The sequence below is a fragment of the Ascaphus truei genome, chromosome 8 (assembly GCF_040206685.1).
Source record: "Ascaphus truei isolate aAscTru1 chromosome 8, aAscTru1.hap1, whole genome shotgun sequence".
NCBI classification, from domain to species: Eukaryota; Metazoa; Chordata; class Amphibia; order Anura; family Ascaphidae; genus Ascaphus; species Ascaphus truei.
Genome location: NC_134490.1, coordinates 27,774,894 through 27,799,445, shown reverse-complemented (window position 1 = coordinate 27,799,445; position 24,552 = coordinate 27,774,894). Strand labels below are relative to the sequence as shown.

Genomic DNA, 24,552 nt, shown 5'->3' with positions numbered 1-24,552 from the left:
ATTGGCTGCTTGTAGAGCGGTGTGATCTCTTTGGGTTGTGTACAATAATGGGGAAGGACAGGGTTGCAGACAAGTAGTATTTGCTGTTAACATACCCTTTGAAATGTATAGTTCAGTATCTCGAGCTTCTGCTGGTGGCCTTGGAACCGGGACTGGTGGCCTACTTGCTACTTCATTGTGTAAAGTGCCTTCCACTACTATATGATAAACATCTTCATCTGTACAGAGCTTGTAAGGATCTTCTCCATCATGAGGATAGTCCATGCTGCCGCCGCCGCTGCCGCCTCCTAGTCAGCAATACTAAGAGTTAAAGCTGCAGACCAATTAATATCCTACACGTTTTTTTAAATAAATCAGTTCTGTACTATGAGAAAATATTTGTAGCATTTTTTAAACAACTCTGAATGACATGTTTAATGTATTATAATGTAACACGCATTTTTTGTTTCTCTAGCAACCATTTACAAAGTTGCATCCCCTTCCTCTTCTCAAACAGGCTCTGACACACCCCTTTTTGAGCCCTGACCTCTCTCTAGCAGTGCACCAAATGTATCTAGTGACTGCCTGGTCACATGAACTTCCCCACAGAACTTTGCATTTTGGGCCCTCTTCTGCTGCACTGACAGCCATCTAGTGAATCCCGAGCCGAATCTTGGTCAATCGATCACAGGAGAACGGATCGATCGGCAACTTACTATAGCTAATTACTTATCATTGTGTGGATTGTGTTGATGCCCATATTAAAGAGAGAAAAAATAAAAAATAAAAATCAGCAGCTTGGACTGCTGCTTTAAAAAGGCAAAAGAAACTTACTTACACGTGTATCATTGCATCATTGACTCAACTGACAGGACCCAATGGGTAATTAAAATGATAATTAGGCTTGTGGTAAAGAATTAGGTGTGGTGCCTCCAATGTAAATAACAATGTTTGCTGTAAAGGTGGATGAAGTAAATGCTAAAGAAACGGTGCAGCAGACCCTGCTTTAAAGTAAGTTGCTTTTCTTTGCTACATAGCTGAAGCTCCCTTTGGTAGCATTCATGCTGGTCCCCTTTTAGTATGGCCACAAAACCAGAGCACAGACGCCTTTAGGGAGAGACACTCCAAATTACTGGCTTCCTTTAAAAAAGTTTTTTTTTTTAAATGCTTAAAACAGTAGACCTCAACTTTTTTGATAATTTTTAAAAAAAAAATGTAACTTAAACTGGGAGGTCCCCCAGAGCTGATCCACAGTCCCTCAACTTCAAGATAACCTTGTAACCTGATAACCTTGTAGTTTTTTTGTGCATGTGTGAGACACAAAAAACATGTCAGCCAAGTCACTGATAGAAAGTTGCAAAGTCATCTCCCGATGACGTTGCAGCTTTCTCTTGCCCAAGGTTGACCACGGCTGCCATGTTTCCACTTAGCAAGTATTCATGTTGATAAATTATAATCTCAGGAACCTGGGGGCTCCCTGAAAGCCAGAGGCCATTTGGCATAAACTCACTAAATGCACTTCCTGACTTGGAATTTGTTGATATTTGTATTGAAAAACGAATGAAGTGCCTATTTAGTCATAGTTCAGAGTTACAAAAACATAAAACTCATTAAGTATGATTTTGAAATAATGTCAAAAATAAAACGTCTTTTCCTCAGTACACAAAGAATGTAATTACTTGACTTATACCTCTACAATGACTATATATACTGTATATATAACTGAGAAAGGTTCTTATTCATTTTGCTGGAGAAGATTAGAGGTCATTTTGCTAGACAGGCTTCAGCTATAAGGCACCTTCTTGCGTTGGAAAATACCTTACTGCTTATTCAAGTCAATGGCCTGCAAGGTGTCTTGTGGCAGAAGACTGCTTGGTTAATATGGACCTTTATTTGTTCATTTCAATGGAGCTGAACGCTTCTAGCATCACACAGCATTGGTATAAGAGCCTCCCTTGCAGTCAGTAGCCCTTCAAGGGGAAGAGCTAGAGATGGATGGACATTTTGCCAATGCAAGATTTGTCTCAACACACAGTGATTATCACGAAAAAAGGGAGAATACACCTATGCCCCAGAAAAAAAATATTTTAAAAATACTTATATTGGTCCAATTTGGATAAAAGGCAAATCAATCATTCAGAGTTAACAGCTTAAACATGACATTGCAATTGGTTAATTTTAATTCTAGGAGGGGCTGCAACTGGCCGGCGGGAAGAAGAGTTACCAGGCTCTGCTGTTAATATAAGAAACACGAGCAACATATATAGCAAATTTGACAGTATTTAAATTAAGGAACCAATTCTGAACTACTGTATCTCTAGCTATAGATTCAGAAAATGTGCTCAGTCTAAATCTCCTGCTCAGCATCTTACCACATTGTTACATCCTGTAACTTGTATAAGAACATTTTATGTACAACAGATAATACTGTGGTAGAAGTACAAAGGAGGGAGGCAGAAATCTTTCAATCCCTCAAACCTGATCTGCGGTAATTCTTCATCCAATCTGATAACGCAGAACTATTGATGATACACGGTCAGCTCTTTAGTCATAATGGCAATTTATGGAGCTGCTTCAAAGAATGTAAAGACAACGCACTAAAAAGTCTTACCGCCCAAAATCTTGCGTATCACTGAATCTTGTGCAGTTAGGCCACGTGGATCTACAGCAGATGGATGGATACTTCCATGTTGAATCATCTCTACATCTGTAGTAGAAATGCACACAAATATTATATCATCTGCTATTTAGAGTGTTTTTTAAGAAGAAGATTCAAATACTTTGCTACAGTCAAACTGATGGCACATCGAGACCGAGGTTCTATCTTGTTCTCCAAACAGAGGAGTCCCCCAGTATCTTTAACCATGCTTTTTGGTGGAAAAATCTTCCCCCAAACAGGACAGGTAAACGGCAGTACAGCAATGGATGGAGAGAGGCTGATGGTCAATTAAAAGCAGACTTTATTCAAACATCGTGCTGTCAGGTCCTCTGATGCGTTTCGGCCCGTAGGACCTTTGTCAAAGAGTGACCTGACAGCTGAAAAAGACATCCTTAAATAGTGAGTGTTAATCCAGTACACCTGTGTAACCACCCAATCAAGTGGACAACAGGTTACCTAAGTAACATAATCACCACAGGGGATATGTAAAGTAAAAACACAATAAAAACAGCATGACAGGAATAGGCATAGCAGATCTATACAATAAACAATTTTATACAATATAATTGCATTTATAAACATGAATCCCGATTTTAATGTCTAGATAATAAGTTCTGTCATACAAATCCTGATGTCAAATGCATAACTTAAAATCAAAGCACGTTGATGAAATGAGTCTATCACATACTCAAATATAATGTTTAATACACCTAAAAAGATAAATGGATGAGGGGAGGGGGGGGGAAGGGTGGAGGGGAGGGGAAGGGAGGGAGGGGAAGGGAGGGAGGGGGGGGAAGGGAGGGGGAGGAGGGAGGGTAGTGGGGAGGGGAAGGGAAGGGGGGGGGAGAGGGATGGAAGGGAAAGGAAATGGGAGATGGAACAAGGAGGCAAACAGAGAAGACCAAAAACCAATCCTCAAACATCTAGGAAATGCTTTTTGGTGAACTGTACTCATTGAATGTGATCCTGGCACTTGGCGTTGCTGTGGGAATGTTGATATTTTGGCAGTGTGTCCAATTATCACCGTAGTTGCGAATAGCTGTGAATGTTTCGCATGTCTCCAGTCATAAACGATGGGTTATAAATGAATGAATGAAATACACTACAATGCAGTCGTCGTTGAAATGTGCAGGAAACTACATTCTAATTGCATGTTGGCGTTTACAACCTGCTGGTAAAGGACTTTCCAACTCATTACCCGTGATGGACAAATGACGTAGAAACATGGACTGCCACCAAGCCGTGAAAAAGATAAGAAAAGCTCATGTGGGATGAGAAGTAGGTGAGCAGTTTCAAGATTTGACTTACTGTTATATAATATTGTTTGCATATTGTGATATATAGTTATTCCCTAGGTTCAGTTTAGAAATAAAATTTTGTTCGACATGTTATTGACCCTAAGTGTATAAAAAATAAAAACACAGACTTTTGTACACTCGTTTACTATAATGCATTGGTCTTATATGAATGTAAAACATGGGAAAGTTAGTGTAAAACATGTATTTATTTATTTATAAAATATTTTACCAGGAAGTAATACATTGAGAGTTACCTCTCGTTTTCAAGTATGTCCTGGACAGTACTAACAGTAAAATATGAAATGAAAGGGCAAAACTATTTTGAGCTTATTCATTAAACTATGATAGTGTTGATGGGATCACTTTTGGCAAAAACCCCTATTGAAATCTATAGGAGTTTCGGTGCATTACTTCCCCAATTGGCACTATCTCCGTTTAATGAATCACCCTTAGTTTCAATTTTTAGTGTATTTCTGACAAAGACCTTTAATTCATGAGATAATGATACTATTATATTGAAATCTAATGTAAAGTAAATATCATAAAGTGCTGCGAGAAGACAGAGACAAAGGGGCCTTGTAAGTAATACTGTATAAACAAGATATTTTCATATGCAAACAGCCATTATCTAAGCATTTGTATAGCATGCGGATAACTGTTGAGTAATTTGGGTTTTACTTCCTCCCTGCCTGCAATTTATCAATCTTTCCTGAAGCTTTGTCCTTGTAGAATCGAAATTCCCAGTTGGATGTTTCAACACCATTGACCCTTGCCTATCATATAATGACATTTTATGATATATTGGTAAGTACTGTACCAGCATTACTACTTGCATTTTTTCAAGGTCATGATACTGTTATGTGTTAATAATAGCCGATTAAGGCTTTATACAGCTTTCAGTGTTAAAAGGATGTACATTGGAATTTGTTTGTTTGTGTATGAGGTCACCCTCCAATAATGATACTGTTAATATTTTAGAAAATTATGGGATTATGTAAAGAAAGGTTTCCCTGTGATTGTGTCACAGTTGAATCAAATATATTAAACTAGTTATTAAAGTTTCTTACATCTTAAAATCCTCTGCGTCACATGACCGGAGAGGCCTTTAACATTGCGGGGATATCGGCCTGTACCTCAGGAAGCAGAGGATCCCGAGGCTGAAATCAACTTGTTCAGCTCAGGAGACCCCTGCTCACACACACTATGAATAAAAATAAAATGTAAGAAGCTTCATTACCTTAGTAGCTATCTGCTAAGGTAATGATTTTATCTTTGGGGGGCGAGGGGGTTATACTAGTGTGCGGGAGCAGGGGGTCTTCTGAGATGAACAAAAGTTTAGTTCAGCCTTGGGGATCCCCTTTTTCCCGAGATACAGGCCCCATTATGGGGTGCCAGTATCTCCTGCAATGTTAACATCCCGCGGTCACGTGACCCACAAGATTTTAACATGGCGGGGATACCGGCACCCCATAATGGGGCCTGTATCTCGGGAAGTAGGGGTCCCTGGACCTGAAATCAATGTGGTTCAGCTCCGGAGACCCCCTGCTACAATACTGCAGTGTTAACATTTGAATTAAAAAAAACGCGATCACCTATTAGAGGCACGTAGGTAGAATGACTGATTCATCTATTACTGCGTGTCTCTTACAGACAGGTAGACCCCGGTAGGATTAACACAGCAGGCCTGCTGTGTTAATCCGATTGGCCATTTAGTCTGCAGAGGACCATCTCGGACCACCACGCACTATAGTGCATCATTCAACCCGAGAAATGGTCAGATAATGGCCGCTGCATCTGTATCTACTCATATTAACACTCCCCATATGGCATTCCATGTACAGAGAGCACAATTCAGGCATATTACCTAGATTTTTTGATGCACCGACACATAAAAAGAAGGTGCATCTCTGTGTGTCAGTTTTATTACAAAATTGCCATGGTACATAGACTCCTAAACATTGTCACCGATTGGGGGGCAGTGTCCCGGGCCCGACAGCTGTGTATGAGTTTCACTGGATGTGCTAAAACTGAGCTCTGTCTGTGTTTTATGTTCTGTCTCTGGTTTTAAATATATATTGCCATGCTCAGTAGCACTCCTCTGTGACACTCATATGCTTATATATATGTTGTGGTCATTTTGGGGGTTCAATAGGAGCTTGTTAGGTGTCCAGTATGTTTTACAATTGTTGTTCAGCTAGTCTTGGCTGATTGGAGGGTGGCAACCTCCTACCTAATTGTAGCTCACCCCCTCCCACATTTACATGTTTAAGGGCTCACTCCATAGCATCTTCCACTCAGGGGAACTTGAGTGCTTGCAGTATGGTTGTGACAACTCTAATACAGAGTGCTTTTCCTGGTAATGTACAGGTTAATAAAAGCTTCAATCAGACTTAGAACTTTGCAACTAATATTGACAGATTTATGATAAATCATTCTTCCTGTTATTACACAGGTTATTAAGAATTTATATTAGCGTTAGGGACCCCTGAATTGTGGTCTGCCGTGCAGTTGGATCAGGGGCTTACAACAATTTTGGCCAAAAATGTTAAACTAAAAGACCATTTTACTTAATAGATATTTATACATATATATATATATATATATATATATATATATATATATATATATATATATATATATATACACATTATATTAGGCACTGTACCGTGTATGAGTTTCACTGGATGTGCTAAAACTGAGCTCTGTCTGTGTTTTATGTTCTGTCTCTGGTTCTAAAAGAGCATGAGGACAGACATCCTAAAAATCCTCTGACATGTTTCACGCACAGGGTGCTTTAATCTTCTACTTTGGTGTGGCTGTGCTTCGGCTCCTACATGGACACGTTTTCTTGCTGATTACCTGCCTGGATGCACGCCTATTTGGAGACGCTGTGAGAGGCTTATCCCACATTATCCCTTATGCCCCACTCCGGCTGCTGTGGCGTGTGGTAACTTAACCCTTGGAGGAATTGGGCGGTCCCTGAACTGAGGAGGACGCGCTCATTGATGGCGACAACACCACATGGAGTATTATGGAGTCAGCGTGAACGCCTGACCAGCACCCAGTGATCTACACTACGAGTGACGCTGCGCTGTCCCACATCCAGGATCTCCGCAGAGGAACCGCCACCCGCAGTGAAGGATCGGAGCTCCGGTCTGACCGGGTCGAGAGAGACCGAGGTTGCGTGAATACAGTAATTACTGTATGCTTCCTACAACTGGCCTTTGGGTCTTGTTCATATCGTTATTTTATCAGGGATATTTACAAACGCATTCACGACAACACGCAGCTTCAGACACTTATCCATGACCCTGAAAATACTGGATATATACTTCATACTACAGCATTGATTCCAGCTTGACACTACTACAATTATTTTTAGAGCTCCGGTTGTTTTGGTCTTTTTCTAGACCGATTTTCATCTAGCCTAGATAGGAAGTTAGAGCTGGACAGATGTTCCCAAAACATTCGACCCAGCAGTTGGATAGGCCCATCTCACTCCGACACCTGGGTTGGTCCACTCCCCTACACCTGCCCACCTGTACCCACATTATAGGGCATGAGCTGTCCCCCGCCATGGGGTCTCCCCTGTTTAACATCCCAGGGCCCAGGCCTCTGTCCTGGGCTTCATAAATGCTCTAGGCAAGCCTGCTCCTAAGGGAAAAAAGCCTGCTCTTTTTGTCTAAAGCGTCTGATCGCACTGCAATGGGCTGAAAACTGTCTTCAAGGGCACACTAAACAATATTGAATCAGGCCCCAAAAGTTATATAGGTGATGTTTTGCTACAGACAATAAATTGGCCCCATCTATATTCCAAATTAATTATCTCAGCAATCGATGAGTTCCTAGAGCTTGGAAAACTGTGGTTCAGGTACTGTTTCACATAAGGTTAAAAAATATATATGAATACCACAAAATAAAATATAGATAGAAAGAGAGATACTTAATCCAAACCAACTTTGAAGAAGTAGACTCAGCACTGCAATAATGATAATCAAAGAGAGTCTATGGACACATCCATAAACATCCAACGTTTCGGACCACTATGGGACCTTCCCCAGGGTTTGGAGTCTTCTTCTTCAAACTTGGTTTGGGTGAAGTATCTCTATATTTTATTGCTATGATTCGAGCACTTGCTTTTTTTACAGTTATGCTGAGGTGTGCCTACTATCCACTATGTTTATAGCTTGGCAACAATACCCTGTAAAAATACATAACAGTGTCTCCCGGGACTAGGATCACCAACGTTATTACACCCGTATATATTTAATGACTTTAAACAAATGGTTATCAGAGTTTAGTCAATGGTGGACCATAGTGGTATAAACCCTTTAATGCAAAGGCGCATGGGCTAATGTGTCAGCACTGGAATTATTCACAAAATAAGACTATCGAATTTACTAATTAGCCTCGTTAAATTACAATTCAGCAAACTTTGAATATGGATACATTGCCTTCATGACATGGATTCTGTGTTATTCAATATGCTACAATGTGCCAGAAAACTCTCATTGAAGTCAACAGGTAAAGGTGGAAACGTCCTTAATCACCTACCCATAATTCCATATGCCGATTGCTTGCCCATTGTTGGTATTTACATATTATTTACCGGCACATGAACATAAATGTTATGTACTGTAATACATACAGGTATCGTCAGCTTCATATGGAGTTGCCAAGCCAACCATAGACTCATACAGATCTTCATCACAGCCAGGATTCAAAGAGCATTTCATCAGCAGATCAGTGGAAAGGTTAGCCATTGATTCATATGTATTGTCATCATCTTCTTCCCCAAGCATCAGCTCTTCTTTAATATGACTCTTTAACATGTCAACCGTTTCCTTTAAGACAATAAACAGAAAAAATATCCATTACGTGATCAATAAAAAAATAAAAACATGTATTCATTGGACGCTTTGTGTAACAATAATGATTCCAAAAGCAAAAAAAGTTTACCAATGCAATAATAATTATTATTATCATTGTTATACAGCGCCTTATGTGCAGCACTTTAGAGTTAAATCAGATCATCTAAAATAGAAGGAGAGCGGAGATATAATACAGAGATAAGGACACAGATTGAATGGAGGAAATGTGACAGAGGCTCACAATTTGATACATCGCATTACAATCTGTCATTTAACCGCTCCCTAACTCCTTGTAACATTGTGGAAAAATTGGTGCAGGGAAGTGCACAATACTTGGATTTTACCCCTAACTTGTCTAGAAACATAGCACCCGTTGGTCTGATTAGAGCACAAAAAGTTAGTTGTATAGAAAGATATTCAATCTGAGATATTAAGAGGGTGGTATAGAGGAGACGGAAGAGACTCATCTTAGTGAGAGGCCAATAATTGGAATCCCTGTATTTTCAATAAACTGCATACCAATGTTATAATCTTCAAAAGCTTGTGCATGGGCATCCGGATGATTCAATTTTTTTTTAAATTTATTAATTAGATATTCACGTTATACAATATCACAGCGCAGACCCCCTTTATTAAGAACAATTTCAATACACACTGTGTGGCAGGTCTGTACCCTGTGATTTATAGTCTCAGATAACACTTGCTTATTTGTTGTTAAAAAACGAAATAATGAATATTTATGAACTACAGGGCTGATTCCATAAGTGCCGATGAAAACATCTCGATCGGCCACTTCGGCAAGTATAGAATCAGCTCTTAAAGCTGCAGACCAAGCAATATCCTTCATGTGTGTATTTTTTAATAAATCAGTTCTGTACTATGAGGTTTTTTTTAAACAACTCTGAATTACATTTGTAATGTATTATAAAGTAACAAGCATTTTTTGTTTCTATAGCAACCATTTACAAAGTCACATCTCCTTCCTCTTCTGAAACAGGCTCTGGCACACCCCTTTTTGAGTCCTGCCCTCTCACTAGCAGTGCACCAATTGTATCTAGTGACTGCCTGGTCACATGATCTTCCCACAGAACTTTGCATCTTTGGTCACGTTCTGCTGCACTGACAGCCATTTAGTGAACCCCCTAGCCGAAACTTTGCCGATCGTTCACAGGAGTACGGATCGATCAGCAACTTAGCTAATTACTTTTTGTCTGGATTGTAAAGATGCACATATTTAAAGGGGAAAAAATCAAATAAAAAAATACAGCAGCTTGAACTGCTGCTTTAATGGCTAGATCCACACCGCTCCATTAGGTCAGGACTCATAACGACATGTAGGGCCGGCTGGTAACATTGCGGGGTTCTGTGCAGGGAGCCTGGTGCGGGACCTCTCTTCGCAATGTCTTCCTACAGTGTCCCTCATGATGGCGCTGCGATGTAAAATGGCGTCATGTTGCCATGACAACAGGATGTCCGGCCCATGCAGCATCACATTGTCATAACAACAGGACGCCGTATGATGTCATGACGGCAAGCGATGCCCAGCTGTCATGGCAACACGGCGCCATTTGACGTCGCGGCGCCATGAGGGACACTGGGGAGAGAGAGAGGAGGGATAGAGAGAAGCAAGGAGTAGTGAGAGATGGGAGGAAGAGGGATAGGAGGAAGGAGAGGGGAGAAGGAAAGAATGTGGAAGTGGGAGAAGAGAGGAGGAGGAGGAGGAGGAGGAGGAGGAGGAGGAGGAGGAGGAGGAGGAGGAGGGATAGAGAGTTTCAAAACATATTTAATATGTGAAGATTTTTACTTGGCAAATTTTAGACTTTCCGTTTTCAACAAAAACGGCAATCTTTGTAGGTTTGCGAACTTAGACAAAACATTTGCACAACGCTACTTACCACGTATTCATCAATAAACTGTCTGAGGTCTTTGTAGCCATGTATTTCTGCAATGTTGTTTGGGAAATGTCCATGCTTATTTGACACACTATAGGCCTGTAGGGCTCCAGGACAAGTGAGCAAAAGAGCAGTTAAGTTTTTCAGCCCATATTTTGCTGAAAAATGAAGGAGTGTCGGTAATTCTTCATCTCTTTGATCTAAAAAAAAAAAGACACATAAGATAAAAAGTTTAGATGATACATTGGAAGACACCATACAAACCAGTCAATGAGCAGTAAGGTGTCTTATGACCGAACACTGCTTAGTTGAGCCATTATATTTTTTAACCGACTACATAATAAAACCACAAAATCCATGAACATAGTAGGACATTATGTAGTTTGTTCTACGACACAGTGTAGGAATTTTCTTCAATCCATTTGCGTTGGTCTTATATGTTACCTGATTTCTGACACCTGATGACCTCTTGAGGACAAAGGTTAAAGCCACCTCAGACTTTGTGAATTTCATTGACACAAAAAGAAAGGAAATCCATAACAATTACTGACTGGTATATCCCACTATAATATTTTATAGTAGCACTTCTCCTCCAGTTGACTTAAAAATCTTTCACCAAATCCCTCTCTGAGGCATGCAGAGCCAAGCTGATGCAGAACATTTTGATATGATACAACCCAAAGGGATGACAATAACATAATGATGGCCATTTGGGATGGCACTGTGTGTGTTGGCGGAGGCGAGCCTGGCCATGTCTGTCTGGCTCTCTTTGTTGGCCTTTGTATCTGCCAATCTCTGTTATTCTGTCTCTCCAGTTGCCCATTTGTATCTCAGTCTCTCTCTGTGGGCTACTCTTAGTATCAATATGTCTATATTTGGCCTTATTCAATATGCTATGAAGCCTATTACTCATGACGGAGAAGATGTTAGTTTCATTTCTATTCAAAGATATGTGGCTTCACTGTATATTGAATATGTGCATATGTTCTACTCTGTCTGCCTCTCTTTACACCCCGTATAAGCAAAGTGTGTATTAGGGGGCCCAAACTGGTGTAGCGCATACTGCATACGGCCAAATATAAGCTTAGTACGGGTCCGGGTGATACATATTTCCTATAGTTTTTAATCGCACAATTTAGAATTTAAGTCAGTAATGATATTATACATTATGTAGGAAAACTGTAATCCTCAATGGATTACCAAGAAATGCAGTATTTTTACATAAAACGTTTCAAATCAAGCAAAGTTAATTAATTCAGTATAAAAACAAGACATTTTTTACGGTGGGTGGCCCACAAAACATTGAAAATGTAATTATTTATACAAGATAGATAGGATTAACCTTTACTAAGTAGAGGGCATATGCTGTATGTTTATTTATCAGAGAATACAGAAGAAAAGAGATCATAGGCTCTAATTTCTATTGACGAGAAAGAATGTGTCTAATTTTTACCAATTTATGCTGTATATATATTTATTTTTTCTTATCAGTACACATTGTACCAGACTTAATTTATGTTCCATTGTTTAAGATGTGTACAGTATTATCTTCACAAATTTAGATTCAACAGCTTTACTGCGAAAAGCAAGATAACTTTGAAATGTTCCAAACACACAGTTGTTATCAGAGATTAGAGGAAGATTACATGTGGTCCGAGAAAGTTCCCCCGTGAGATTGAAACACTGGCCACTGTATATCAGACAAATAAATGACTCTTTACCTTAAATTGGTGCTGGTCATTGTTTGTTATTTATTTGGGTTGTGTAAAATTATTAGAAACAAGCTAGTTATGCTCAACGTACCCGCTAAAAGAAAGCTCTCGAGGCATCTGTGTTGAAACATATTTTACGATTGTTCACCAGCGTAAGGCCATTTATATTACAAAATGCCATCTTCATAAATGTCAACAAATTGATTTTCTGGACGATTTGTTCCTGTTCTATAACTCCTACCCAGAACAATTCTGGAAATTGTTGTCCTGCTTTGAAGTCCGAAAAACAGGTCTACCATTACAAAAAATAATAAGGGAAGTGAGTTTAACCCCCGGGATACAGGAAGTCCAGCAGCCAGCAGTGCGCCTTCCAAGATCGTGACTGCTTGTGTAGAGATCCCGTTTGTGACACAACACTTAATAAACCAAACGAAAAAGGAAGTCACCTTCCCCAATTCAGATGATGTTTACTGCTCATGGAGATCATTTAGCATTCTCTCCCATAGAAAACATGCAGAAGAAATGTGAGAGAGTTTCTCAGAACCTCATAAGCACCACTTGCTTGTCAACACTTGTTACACCCGGGGAATGTTACATCTGGACCCAACGTACGGAAAGTGTAACGCTAGTTGACAGCTGTGCATTCTACGCCCTGATTTTACCATTGTACTTCTAACCTAAATATAATCTTTATAGAGAAGAAGTAAATGCTTACTTACTTGCACTTAGATTTTCCTCTTCTATTTGGTTTATTCCAAACAGGTGTAAACCACTGGCTGGGATGTTGTTCTTTAATGACTCTGTCAGCAGTTTGTCAAGTGTCTCTATATTGTAGGGCACTATTTTAAATGCCTAGAAAATAAAGTTGTGGGAAACATGAATTTGAACTAAAATAACCAATGTACACTATTCATCTGTCATTGTGTTCTACGGCGTTAAAGAAACTTAAAGGACCACGTTACCTGTGGGGCTTTTGCATAACATTGATACATTTTCAATTCCAAACCAGTATAAAATTATAATTTAGAGCAGTGGTTTTAAATCTTTTTTTGGTTAAGGAACCCTATAATTATATTGTGAAATTCGGAGGAACCCCAACCCTCTCTAATAGCGTGTCTGAGATCAGATGCATTGTAAGCAGGGCTGCTGACAGGGGGGACAGCTGGGACTCCTGTCCCGGCCCGGTGAGTAAAGGGGACCGATGTGTCCTGATCCGCAGAGGGGGCCTGCTAGGGGATGTTGCAAACAGGGCCTGAAAGGAAGGTGTCTGTGAAGGTGCCTGTCTGAGGCAGCATGCTGTAGGCCAGTGGAAGGGATTCTCCCCTGACAGGCACCTCAGTGGCACCCTCCAGCAGGCAGCTCTGCAGGTCCCATACACAAGCTGCTAAGAGGCCCCATTAACCCTCCATGTCAGCAGGTAGGGTCTTCTCCTCTCTCCTTCCCCATCTCCCACTCCCCCATCTCCCTCTCTCATTCCCCCTCCCTTCTCTCCTCCATATCTTTCTCTCTCTCCCATCTCTGCTTCCCCTCCCCGTCGCTCTCCCTCCATCTATCACTCTTTACTTCCCTCTATCTCTGCTTGCCCCTCTCTCTCCCCAATTTCCTTTCAACCTCTCTCCCTCTCCTTGCCCCCCCCTCTCCCCCATCTATTTCTCTTTGCTGCCTCTCTCCCCCATCTCTCCCTATCCACCCATCTCCTTCCCCCCTCTCTTTCCCTCCCCTCTCTTCCCCTCCTCCCTCTCTCTTCACCTCCTCCCTCTCTCTTCCCATCTCCCTTCCTCATCCAGACATATCTCCCCTCCCTGCCCTCTTCTCCCGCCATGTCCTCTCCTCCCCTCTCACCTCTATCTCTCATGCCGCTTTCCCCACTGTCATCACCCCCTACTTAGGCGAGATGATTATCAATGCAGTTCCTCCTAAAGCCACATTGAACCAATGCCACTGACTGACAAGTCTATCTTTTGTTTGATATCAACAGTGTGTTCAACAAATGTTTCTACTGTACAAGCAAATTCCTTCCGCTCCCCTTGACCTTCTTCTAATTGGCCTTCTGACAATTAAATAAAACAAGTGCATGTTTGCTTACATTAGTTTAAGGTAGCCAATGACATCATTTTGCAAATGTTTGGTGAGCTTACTGGGACCTTAAAATGTTTTCTTTTTCCTTATTTGGATATCTTTAGTTCTTTCAAACAAGAACACCATAAGGACATAGCAAATACTGTATAAGCAATCTTTTGTACGGAATGGAATAGTCTAATTGACTTAAAGCAGCAGAACATGAAAAATCCTATATGTTCAGTTCTGTAGTATTAGATAATACTGTCTGAATTCTTTTTAAATTCCTAATGCCATTTTTTTAATGATTTTGTTAATGTACTGATCCTCCTGTAGTTGCTACAGCAACCATTTAAAAAGTAATATCCACTACCTCTTTTTAAAGAGGCTCTGACACATCTTGTTTGAGCTCTGCTCTTTTAGCAACAAAGTATCACAAACAGATCTGTTGCTGTGTTCCAAACATCAGACTGTCTATTACTCTGAAAGCTGCAACAATAATGTGTTACACTTAGTAATATAATGTTACATACTGATGTAGCGGCCGTTATTCGAACACTTCACGCGTCATGTACAACGGAATCCCGATTTGAAACCGCGGGATGAATTCCAGCCTTCCCGCACTAAGATACGAGCACGGCGAGAGCAGAAAAACGAATTTGAGTGTTCTGGCTTTTAAAAACATGAAATTGACACCGTAGCACAGTAGCACAGTACAATTCATCCATTTTATTGCAAACAAAGAAACAGAATCCATGAAATTCAAACAAAACATCCGCGATAAGCGCGGGTGCCTGGGGCGATTAGCCGCGTTTCATGCTGCGTGGGGAAAAGCAGAGAACTCAAAATCGGCGCCGAGATGTGTCCGAATAACGGCCGCTTCATCAGTATCAGCTGCAGCATTTCACAGACTGCAGCACAAAGTTAGAAGGCGGCCATTCCGTTAGGCACACAATCAGGATTTTTACAGATTTATAACAGGCGCACCAAATCATTGCCAGTTTAGGTAAGAATGTAGAATTATACATTGTGCATGCTTTACATATAAAAATAAAGGAAAAAAGCAAAGAAAAAAAAGGGGGTAACGTAGTATTGCTGCTTTAAACAAATCTAGCCATTCTGATAACACACGTGGCTGTTTTTATTTTTGTGAAATGAATGATATATTTACTTTTCACAGGGACTTCTCAATAGAAAGTGTTTGTCACCCAAGAGTTTTCTTTACCCTTATGCCACCGTGTTCTTATCAGAGAGCCAGTGAAAGGCTGGGCCAGGGAAGCGGCGAGGTGAAATCCTTCTTAAACATAGTGATCTTTACAAACTAACTTTAAAAAAATGTATTTAAATGTACTTGCCTTTTCCCCCCAAATGTTATACTGGTATCAAGCACCCTGATGCAACCTAAGAAATGTCACTGCCACTATTATACTTTGGGACGGATTGTGCCGTTACCCTATTAATCCCCTTGGGCTGTAGTGTCAAATTTATGGGAATCTATCGCCCCTATCCAATATAGTGTCAGATTTCCCATTAGGTCGGGCCTAAGGCGGCAAAATTTGGCGGCAGCAACATTTTCCGCCCCCCCCATATAATTTTTCCGCGCTCTCGGGCCTATCGGACCTAATGGGGAGGTACTTGCCCGTGTCGTCCGCCTCCATCCTGCCGCCCTCCTGTTCCTTTGGAAAACCTGCGTCAAATGACGCTGCGGACATCCCCGTGACATCGCGTTTCCATGGCAATGCGCCACCGTGCGATGTCACGCTGGTGACGCCCGCGGCACCATTTGACGCTGGGATTCCTAAGGAACAGTAGGGCGGTAAAAAGGAGGCGGTCGACGCGGGCAAGTGCCTAGGGGCGGCGAATTCCTGAATATACTGCCTGAAAGTCTTCCGGCTGTAATAAGTATTTTGTGTCGTTTTGTAGGTAAGACATGGGAGGGGTTTGATTTTCTCTAGCTACTCCCTTTTGTGAGATGCCCCCACTCAACTCTCTCCTTATGTTTATTGGTTCTCAAACAGGGACAGTGTGAGCTTAAAGGGGCAATCCCAGCATGCATTTAAAAAAAAATTTGTGTTGAAGCAAGGGGTCTCCAGAGCTGAACCCCATTAATTTTAGCTTCAGGGACCCCCTACTTCCTGAGATACTTATCTCCGTAAGGGGGTGCCAGTAGCCGCTCCACTTCGCTAGCAGGGTTCACGTCATGATGGAGCTTCAAAGCTCCGGCACCCTGTGGGCCAATAGAAGGCCGTGACGTCATGAGGTTCGGCTTCCTATTGGCCCACGTGACGCGGGCACTTTAAACTTCGCCGAGACACCCGCTTTGAAGGTCTTTATCTCAGGAAGCCAGGGGTACCTGTAGCTGAAATTAAAGGCGTTCGGCTCCGGAGACCCCCTACTTCAAACCTATGTTCAAAAAATAATAAATTTAAAAAAGTGCATGAATTAATCTTTTAAGGTTGAGTAAACATTTCATCGACATTCACCTCAAATCATTCAGAGCGGAAAATACAATGTTCTTCATTTCCCCCCCAAAAAAACAAAACAGTCAAATATTTTCTACAAGTATAACTACATTTGTTTAGGAAATAAATATGCAATAAACGGTTTTCAAAGCAATGTCGTTTTGCAAACGAACAGGGATTTTACGTTTAAAAAGGTTGTGCTGCCCTGTGTACAGCTTTCCAAACAATCCTGTTTTAACGACCAAATATTCACTATAAATTGCTCTTCTATTACTACACTTAATCGGGAATAGATAAGACATTGTTTTGGTCACTCACACACTGGTATCCTATAAACAATGATGGGAAAATGTTTAGTTAATCACTTGACAAAGGCCGGCAAAATTGCAAACATTTTGCATTATTGCATTTTTCAATGCTTGTGTATAACGCTAAGGCCTCGCATATAGCGGGTGAGCAATGGAGCGCCTGTCGCCTGAGCGATCTGTGGACTTCAGATCGCTCGTGATGGGACGGAGCCGTGGCGGACGCGTCACTTGGCTGGTTCGCCCACACCCCTCACGTAACACGGCCGTCACGAAAAAAAACAAAAACGTTTGTTGGCTCAAAATGTTGCTGAGCGGTTGCTCTAAAATCGCTGCCATAGAGCTGCTGCATTTTGTTCGCGCTGCGCGCGCCATCGCTCCCACAATGCACATGGCCTTAGTATGTGGTTATGGACAGCGACAGCAAGATCCCCGACTGCTGAGATATATCTTTTTTTGTACTTTTCCCAGAACTAGCAAAGAAAAAAACAAAAGGGAAGGTTACCCAATCAGAAGCTGTATTGTCACCTGACGTTAATGTCACGGCTTCCTATTGGCTGCCAGAGTAAGGCTAACTCCATTGGCCATATTGTTTATCCTGGACAAGAATACTTGCAAGGGAATTTCAAAAGAAGCCTTATGTTATTACAAAACAAACAGTTAAACATCTCACACCGCTTACCTGACACATAAATTCTACCGGATTTGTCGCACTCTCCAGTAAATTACTAATTTCTTCCATGTCGGTAAAATAGGTGATTTTTGCCTCACATATTATTAAATCGCCTGAGAAAACTTTAAGAAATACAATTCCGGCTGGTAAATCTGTACAGAAGATAAATATATTAGGTTTACCTCAAAGGAAGCTATTCATTAGGATGGCAAACTTAAATGGTGAGAGACATCAATTTGAGTACTTATTTACCTCCAAATTGAGTTGCTTATATGTAACATGAGAGATACCGGGGAAATATACTAATTGAAATATGCTAAATACATTCATGTGATGTCAATTAGTATAGTTACCAGGTTAGCCCAAACACAAAAACAATAGCAAATTCATTTTTTTAAATAAAATTGCACGTCTAATTGTGAGTTTTCAATGTATGCATTAGGAATTATCCATTATATACACACACAAAAGGTATCTACATCAAACATCCTATTTGCTTGCACTTTGCATCAAGGAGAGCTGTGGGAAAGGAGGGGGTGTTCCTTATAGTAATATCTTCTTCCCTTATCTTGCTCTGAAATACTTAACCTATATGCATTATGCATGCAAAAATATGCAACCATGTCAATGATTTCATTCTCACCCTAAGTTGAATGGGTTAAGTATTCTAGCAGTATATCGGGAAAGAGAGCTTTTTAACACAAACAAAATAAAATCTTGACCTAAAAGCCAGTTTTTGCATGATTTGGACATGGAAAACTATAGATTAATTACTGTAACTTGTGTTTCTCTGCACAAATGGAGAAGGAGCGGCTGTAGAGGGAGAAAGGGGGTGGCCCGGGATTAAAGGGGTTACACCCGATTTGGCCATCCCCTGACCTCACCAGGGAGACAAGGGGTTAACTGGGCTGAGACCCAGAACTATGATTTAACTCCTGTTATGACATGTAAATGTGTATTCCCCTGTTCCCTTGTTTTATTGCAACATCTGGTTAATCCGTGTCTGCAGCACACACACACTGGGATCCATCCGGGAGCACAAGGGTTAATAGTTGTATAGTGATTATAGCCCTTTGTGTAACTTTCCCGCCTTTTCAGGCACCATTTTGCAGGCGCCCATAGGCCGCCATTGGAACTCCATGTATTTCAATGGCGAATCTTGCTGTCGGGTCCTGTTCCTGAGAAGACCAGCAGATGGCGTCCGAGAGGGAGAGCAGCGGTTTCAAATTGAAAGTCAATGGGCTCATTGACTTCAATGGAGAAATCCTCGAAAGAGCTTTCCAGGAACGAGTTGGCTGCCGTCCAAACCGCTTAACCGCAAAGCGGATACATTTTCAATAGGAGAGCTTTGATCACTTACAAGTCAAGTTCAACGACAAGTGGCGTGGGAATAAACAGTTCTAGGGCACCTAGAAATAAAATTCTTTCTGTCCCTAGTTCCTAGACCTCCCCCCACTCGACCACAACCGGGTCCCCGTATCCTGGACCCCCGATAAGGGTCGAACCGAGAAGAGCGGGCCGCGCCATAGGTTCCACTGGCGGCGGCAGAAACAGCTCAGGAAAATGGCTAAGTGTCAAAAGCTGAAATTTGGTAATCCATAGCTCCGGTTCCGGAGGGCCCAGAGGATCAGGGTTTGGGGTATCTGTAGCCACTGCTCCGGCATCGCTGCAGAACCATCCTTGACCCTCTTGGACCAACCCGACGGAGTGTGGACCCCCTTGAAAGTTCGGGATTTTTCCCATAGACTCCAACGGTGGCCAAACCCCATTGACCGGCTACGGTGGAAAAACCCCATTGACTTAAACGGCGGCATCGCCCCGTTGAAAGTCTATGGCGGGGATTCCCATAGCCGCCAACGGCGGCGATTTGCCATTGAAAGTCTATGGCGGCAAAGCCCGTTGTTTTCAATGGGGATTTAGTGAAAAAACGTGATTTAATTTACAGCGGAGATTTGTGTATTAAAATATGAAACGGTTTTAAGTGTATTTGTGTATCTCCAGTTCCTAAGGTCGTAGCAAGTCGCAAATTGGACCATAGGGTGTCCCAGTTCCGGCATTGAGAACTGGGGAGTTTGGACCTGCTGGACCCAAAGGAACTGGATATTTTAAAATGTTCATGTTTTATCCAACATACTGTATTTCAAGGTATGGGTAAAACCCAGAGGAAATTCCTTTGCATACCAGGGTAGCATATGGCCAGAAAGGCGACCCAATGTCTAGGACCTGAGTATGTTTCAAAGGATTTTGTCACCTCCACTGTTTGCATGAGGGCGGAGATTACTCAAACCAGAGCAGTCTTCAAGTGTTCCATTTCACACCTCACAAACAAAGAATATCCTGCCAGGATCCCAAACTGGTAGACTAGCTGGCATTCCTGATGTAGAGGAGGGCTTATAGAAATGAGACCCCAGAGCTCTACTGCGCATGTACCAACTAGCAGGGGGGGCATGTGTCAAAAAGTGTTCCCACGTTAACGAGTGGCTAGAGGTAATTGAAAACCAATCCACGGTACTCAATGTTAAGGATAGGGCACAAAAGGTTTATAAACTGTGTTCCCCCTTTATCCTTTGTCTTCAAAATATCATCTGAATGCTACCTGATTGCGAGAGAATTGCTATGCTTCATACTTCTCATTCCCCAACCCCAAAATAAGTGTACTTCTTGTTTGTTACTGTATTATTCGTGTGTTCACCTATCCAAAGGAATAAATATACTTTATTATATCTAAGACTCGTTCAGTTCAGCCCAGTGATTTGTGTAACCTTTAATACCTGTGACAGGCTATCGTCACAGTGGCTCAGTGAGTAAAGACCTTGACTGTAAAGAAAGATGCTAGATTTGAATCAGGGGGAGCCTGGTTCAAGTCCCAGTGTCAGTTCCTTGTGACTTTATCTCCCTGTGCATCAAGCACAAAAAACATTGAAAGCTCATCTAGGCAGGGACTGTGTCTGTAAAAATTCCTACGTACTACACTGTAATCGTGAAGTGCTTTGTGTCCCATTGGGAGAAAGGTGCTATATGAAAAAAAAAGTTATTATTAATTATCTAATGAAAAGGCTCCTGTGTGTCAAACTGCTGATACCCTGTATAATTGTATAGGCAACCTTCAAACTCCTTTTCATTCTATGTTACAAATTTCTATCATTATGGTTGATTTTGTTAAATAATGGGTTTGGCCGGGGGTAAGCAAACGGTTTAAGTCGCACCACACTTTTCATGTGTGCAATTAGAAGCACCCCCCCGCCCCCTGCCCTCAAACAACAGCGAAACAAAGGTCGATCAAGCACGATGCGATATACGTGCTCATGCCCGCTAAACGGCGCCCCCCTTAGAAAATGTTGTGCACACCCCCAGTCTGCGCACCCCTGGGTTAGGCTCTATCCAGAATGACCGATGACTTGTTTGAAAACAAGATGCATATCTGTCCCTGAAAAACATATTTACATTAGTAATAATAAATAAACATATCTTACCAGGGGCATCCACAGTTAAAATATATTCATTCTGTAAAGTTGCAGGTAGTCTAACCGAATGGCCATTTATTGGATTGAAATATACCTCATTTTTAATTTGACCGTCGAGTTTGCATTTAAAAATGATATAAATGTGTGTTTTCACCTGAAAAATACAATAGGAAAGGAGAACAAGCAGGATTTACAATGCATTATAAATATCTCTCTTTATATTTATTAAGAACCAATATGCTCATGTATAATTTATGTAGAAACACATTTTATTCAAACCACTTTCATATATATATATAGCAAATGGAAATGGAAATATTACCGTATGCTCATTTGCATGTCATTTCCCAGAATCCCTTGCTGCAGTGCGCTGTGTGCTGGGTGATAATGGTGAAAGGCGGGGTTGCAGACAGTAATATTTCCATTTGCAATCTGCTTCACTGTGAAGGGTTTTTGTCACTTTATTTTACCCACCACACACGCGCGCGCCCGAGGTGGCAGTATGCCTGCTTTTCAGTATACGAGGAGTTAACCCAGCTGATTAAGCAGTCCACAGGTGATCCTAATTGAGTATGCTCACCTGCTTTTAAATGAGGAAGAGGAAATGCCTCTGGGGCAGCAGTCTCACAGGCACAGGCACAGACTGCTCATATTTATGCTATCCCGAGGGGAATAAGGCCCGTAATATTGTGGGCGCGCGCGCGCCTTTTCGAACACGTGTGCATGTGCCGCACACTTTTTGTGTTTACGGGTCCGTGCTGCTGTGAGTGACAGTCTTGGAAGGTACTGTGTGTATGTGTATATATATATATATATACACTAATACAATAAAAATAATTTTTATTCATACTGTACAACATGTAAAATATATATATATATATATATATATATATATATATATATATATATATATATATATATATATATATATATATATATATTTTACATGTTGTACAGTATGAATAAAAATTATTTTTATTGTGCAATGTTGAGATATATATATATATATACACAGCTATAATGCGGATCCGCTTATAACGTGGTTTGAGCGTGGACCCCGAATTTAAAAAAAAAAAATTTAAGTTTTTTTTTTGCACACACACTGCACACACTCACTGCACACTGCATACATTCACAGCACACTGCATACACTCACAGCACAATGCATACATTCACAGCACACTGCATACACTCACAGCACACTGCACACACTCATAGCACACTGCATACATTCACAGCGCACTGCATACACTCACAGCGCACTGCACACACTCACAGCGCACTGCACACACTCACAGCACACTGCACACACTCACAGCACACTGTGCTGTTGCTGCTGCCCCACCGGGTCTGGGAATGCTGGGAGAGTTCTCAGCTTTCCCCCTCCGGCAGACGCGGTACCACCACAAAAAAACCTTAAAAAAATAAATAATTTTTCGGCAGCCATTTTTTTTCTGCGACCCCGTTTATAACGCGGTGGTCGTGGGTGGCCCCCGAGGACCGCGCTATAACGGGGTTAAGCTGTATATACATACATATATATATACACACACATTACAGCGGCGGTAGCAGCTCGAATACATACTTTTCTGAATCTTTCCCCCCTGTCGGCCGGCTCCACGCTCACTACTGTGCGCACGCGGCCCTAGCATACAATGGCTGGCTAACCACAGCCAACTATAATAGCCGCAGCAAGCGTACCCACTATATTACGGGCCTTATGCTCCCAGGTAAGGAGCCAACTGGTGTTACTGAACATTGTTGGTCTGGTCTAGGTTAGCAAGCCAGCCAGGTAGATAGACAACTTTTGTTTAGTTAGTTCCCCTAACGGGGATAGGCTTTTGCTTTGATGTTTTGTTTTACTTAAAGGGACAGAGCACCCATTGTTTTGTTATTTTTTTGGACAATTAAAACCACCACCATATTATTTCACCGGAAGAATTGTGTTGCCTCCTCACTAACCACGGTCATCCTGCCACAATACATATACACTCACACACACAGAGAGAGACAGAGAGAGACAGAGAGAGACAGAGAGAGACAGAGAGAGACAGAGAAACAGTAAGGCCTCGTTCATGCGTGCTCGCTCTCAAGCGCCGTGATATTACAGGCTGATGAAGCTGGAGCAATTCCTGGCCTTTTAAAAATTGTTGTTGCGCGTGGGGTGGCCATGACATCATAGAGCTGGTTTGCACTCATTGGGCGAACCGCTCATGTGACCCGGCCATCGCGCGGCAAATACAAAGTTATTTGTCTCATCAAGCTGCTCTCCATGGAACGCTCACGAGCACGTGCACACTATAGATGATCATATTGACATTACGTGATTCATCGTGCAGCGCTCAAGCGCGCATGCATCCGCGCTCTCAGCCTGGACGCGGCCTGAGTGATAAAATGGGGGAAACAGTGAGAGATAGAACGGGGAGGGGGTAACAGTGAGAGAGACAACGGGGGATGGGGGGTAACAGTGAGAGAGAAGGGGAGGGAATAGAGAGAGAGAGACAAGGAGGGAATATAGAGAGAGGGGGGACTTGGAGAGGGGGGAACAGTGAGAGAGAAGAGTGAGAGAAAGGTGGGAACAGAGGAAAAGAGATGAGTACAGAGAGAAGGGGAGAGAGATCGATCATCACAGAACAAGAGTAAGAGATGTTATACAGAGCGGTAATATGGGGCAATAGGAAGAGTTATAGAGAGGGGTTAAATAGGATAATAGGAGTTATATGGGGCAATAGGAGGAGTTAATCGAGAGGGGTTATATGGGGCAATAGAAGAAGTTATATGGGTGAGTTATATGGGGCAATAGGAGGAGTTATAGAGAGGGGTTATATGGAGCCATATGAGTTATAGGGAGAGGTGATATGGAGTAAAAGGAGGAGTGTAACAGGGGAGTTATCCCTGTTCATGTCATGTACCTCGAATCCAGCAGTGTGGTGGTTAACTGCTGGTAGTCAATTAATAAACACCACCTGCCTGATTAGATTGCTTAGAAAAGCATGTATTTTGAGACAGGAAGGGAGACTCCTTAGATCACACCTGAGCTGAACTTAGAGAAAAAGCAGAGATTGTCCCTTACTCTCACAACTTGTGAGACTGACATGGGGACAGACGACTTGAGTCTACTGTACCAGAAGAGGCTGCTTGCAAGACACAGAGGAAACCCTTGAAAGGGATAGGCGTTT

At 41.8% G+C, this 24,552-nt stretch overlaps 1 protein-coding gene across 4 annotated transcripts in view; it reads right to left on the bottom strand.

Annotated features, from left to right (window-relative positions):
* Window positions 1-24,552, bottom strand: part of PIK3AP1 (phosphoinositide-3-kinase adaptor protein 1) — a 115,952-nt gene that overhangs the window by 21,721 nt on the left and 69,679 nt on the right. For all 4 annotated transcript variants that reach the window (XR_012803457.1, XM_075611006.1, XM_075611007.1 and 1 more), the window contains 7 exons: window positions 21,383-21,527; window positions 17,919-18,061; window positions 13,131-13,263; window positions 10,703-10,899; window positions 8,585-8,780; window positions 2,591-2,686; window positions 96-287 (listed from right to left, as the gene is read on the bottom strand). Coding sequence is in view for 3 of the 4 variants with exons in the window: in XM_075611006.1 (XP_075467121.1) it covers window positions 96-287; window positions 2,591-2,686; window positions 8,585-8,780; window positions 10,703-10,899; window positions 13,131-13,263; window positions 17,919-18,061; window positions 21,383-21,527 (1,102 nt within the window). In the remaining variant the exon portion in view is untranslated. The remainder of the gene's footprint in view (window positions 1-95; window positions 288-2,590; window positions 2,687-8,584; window positions 8,781-10,702; window positions 10,900-13,130; window positions 13,264-17,918; window positions 18,062-21,382; window positions 21,528-24,552) is intronic.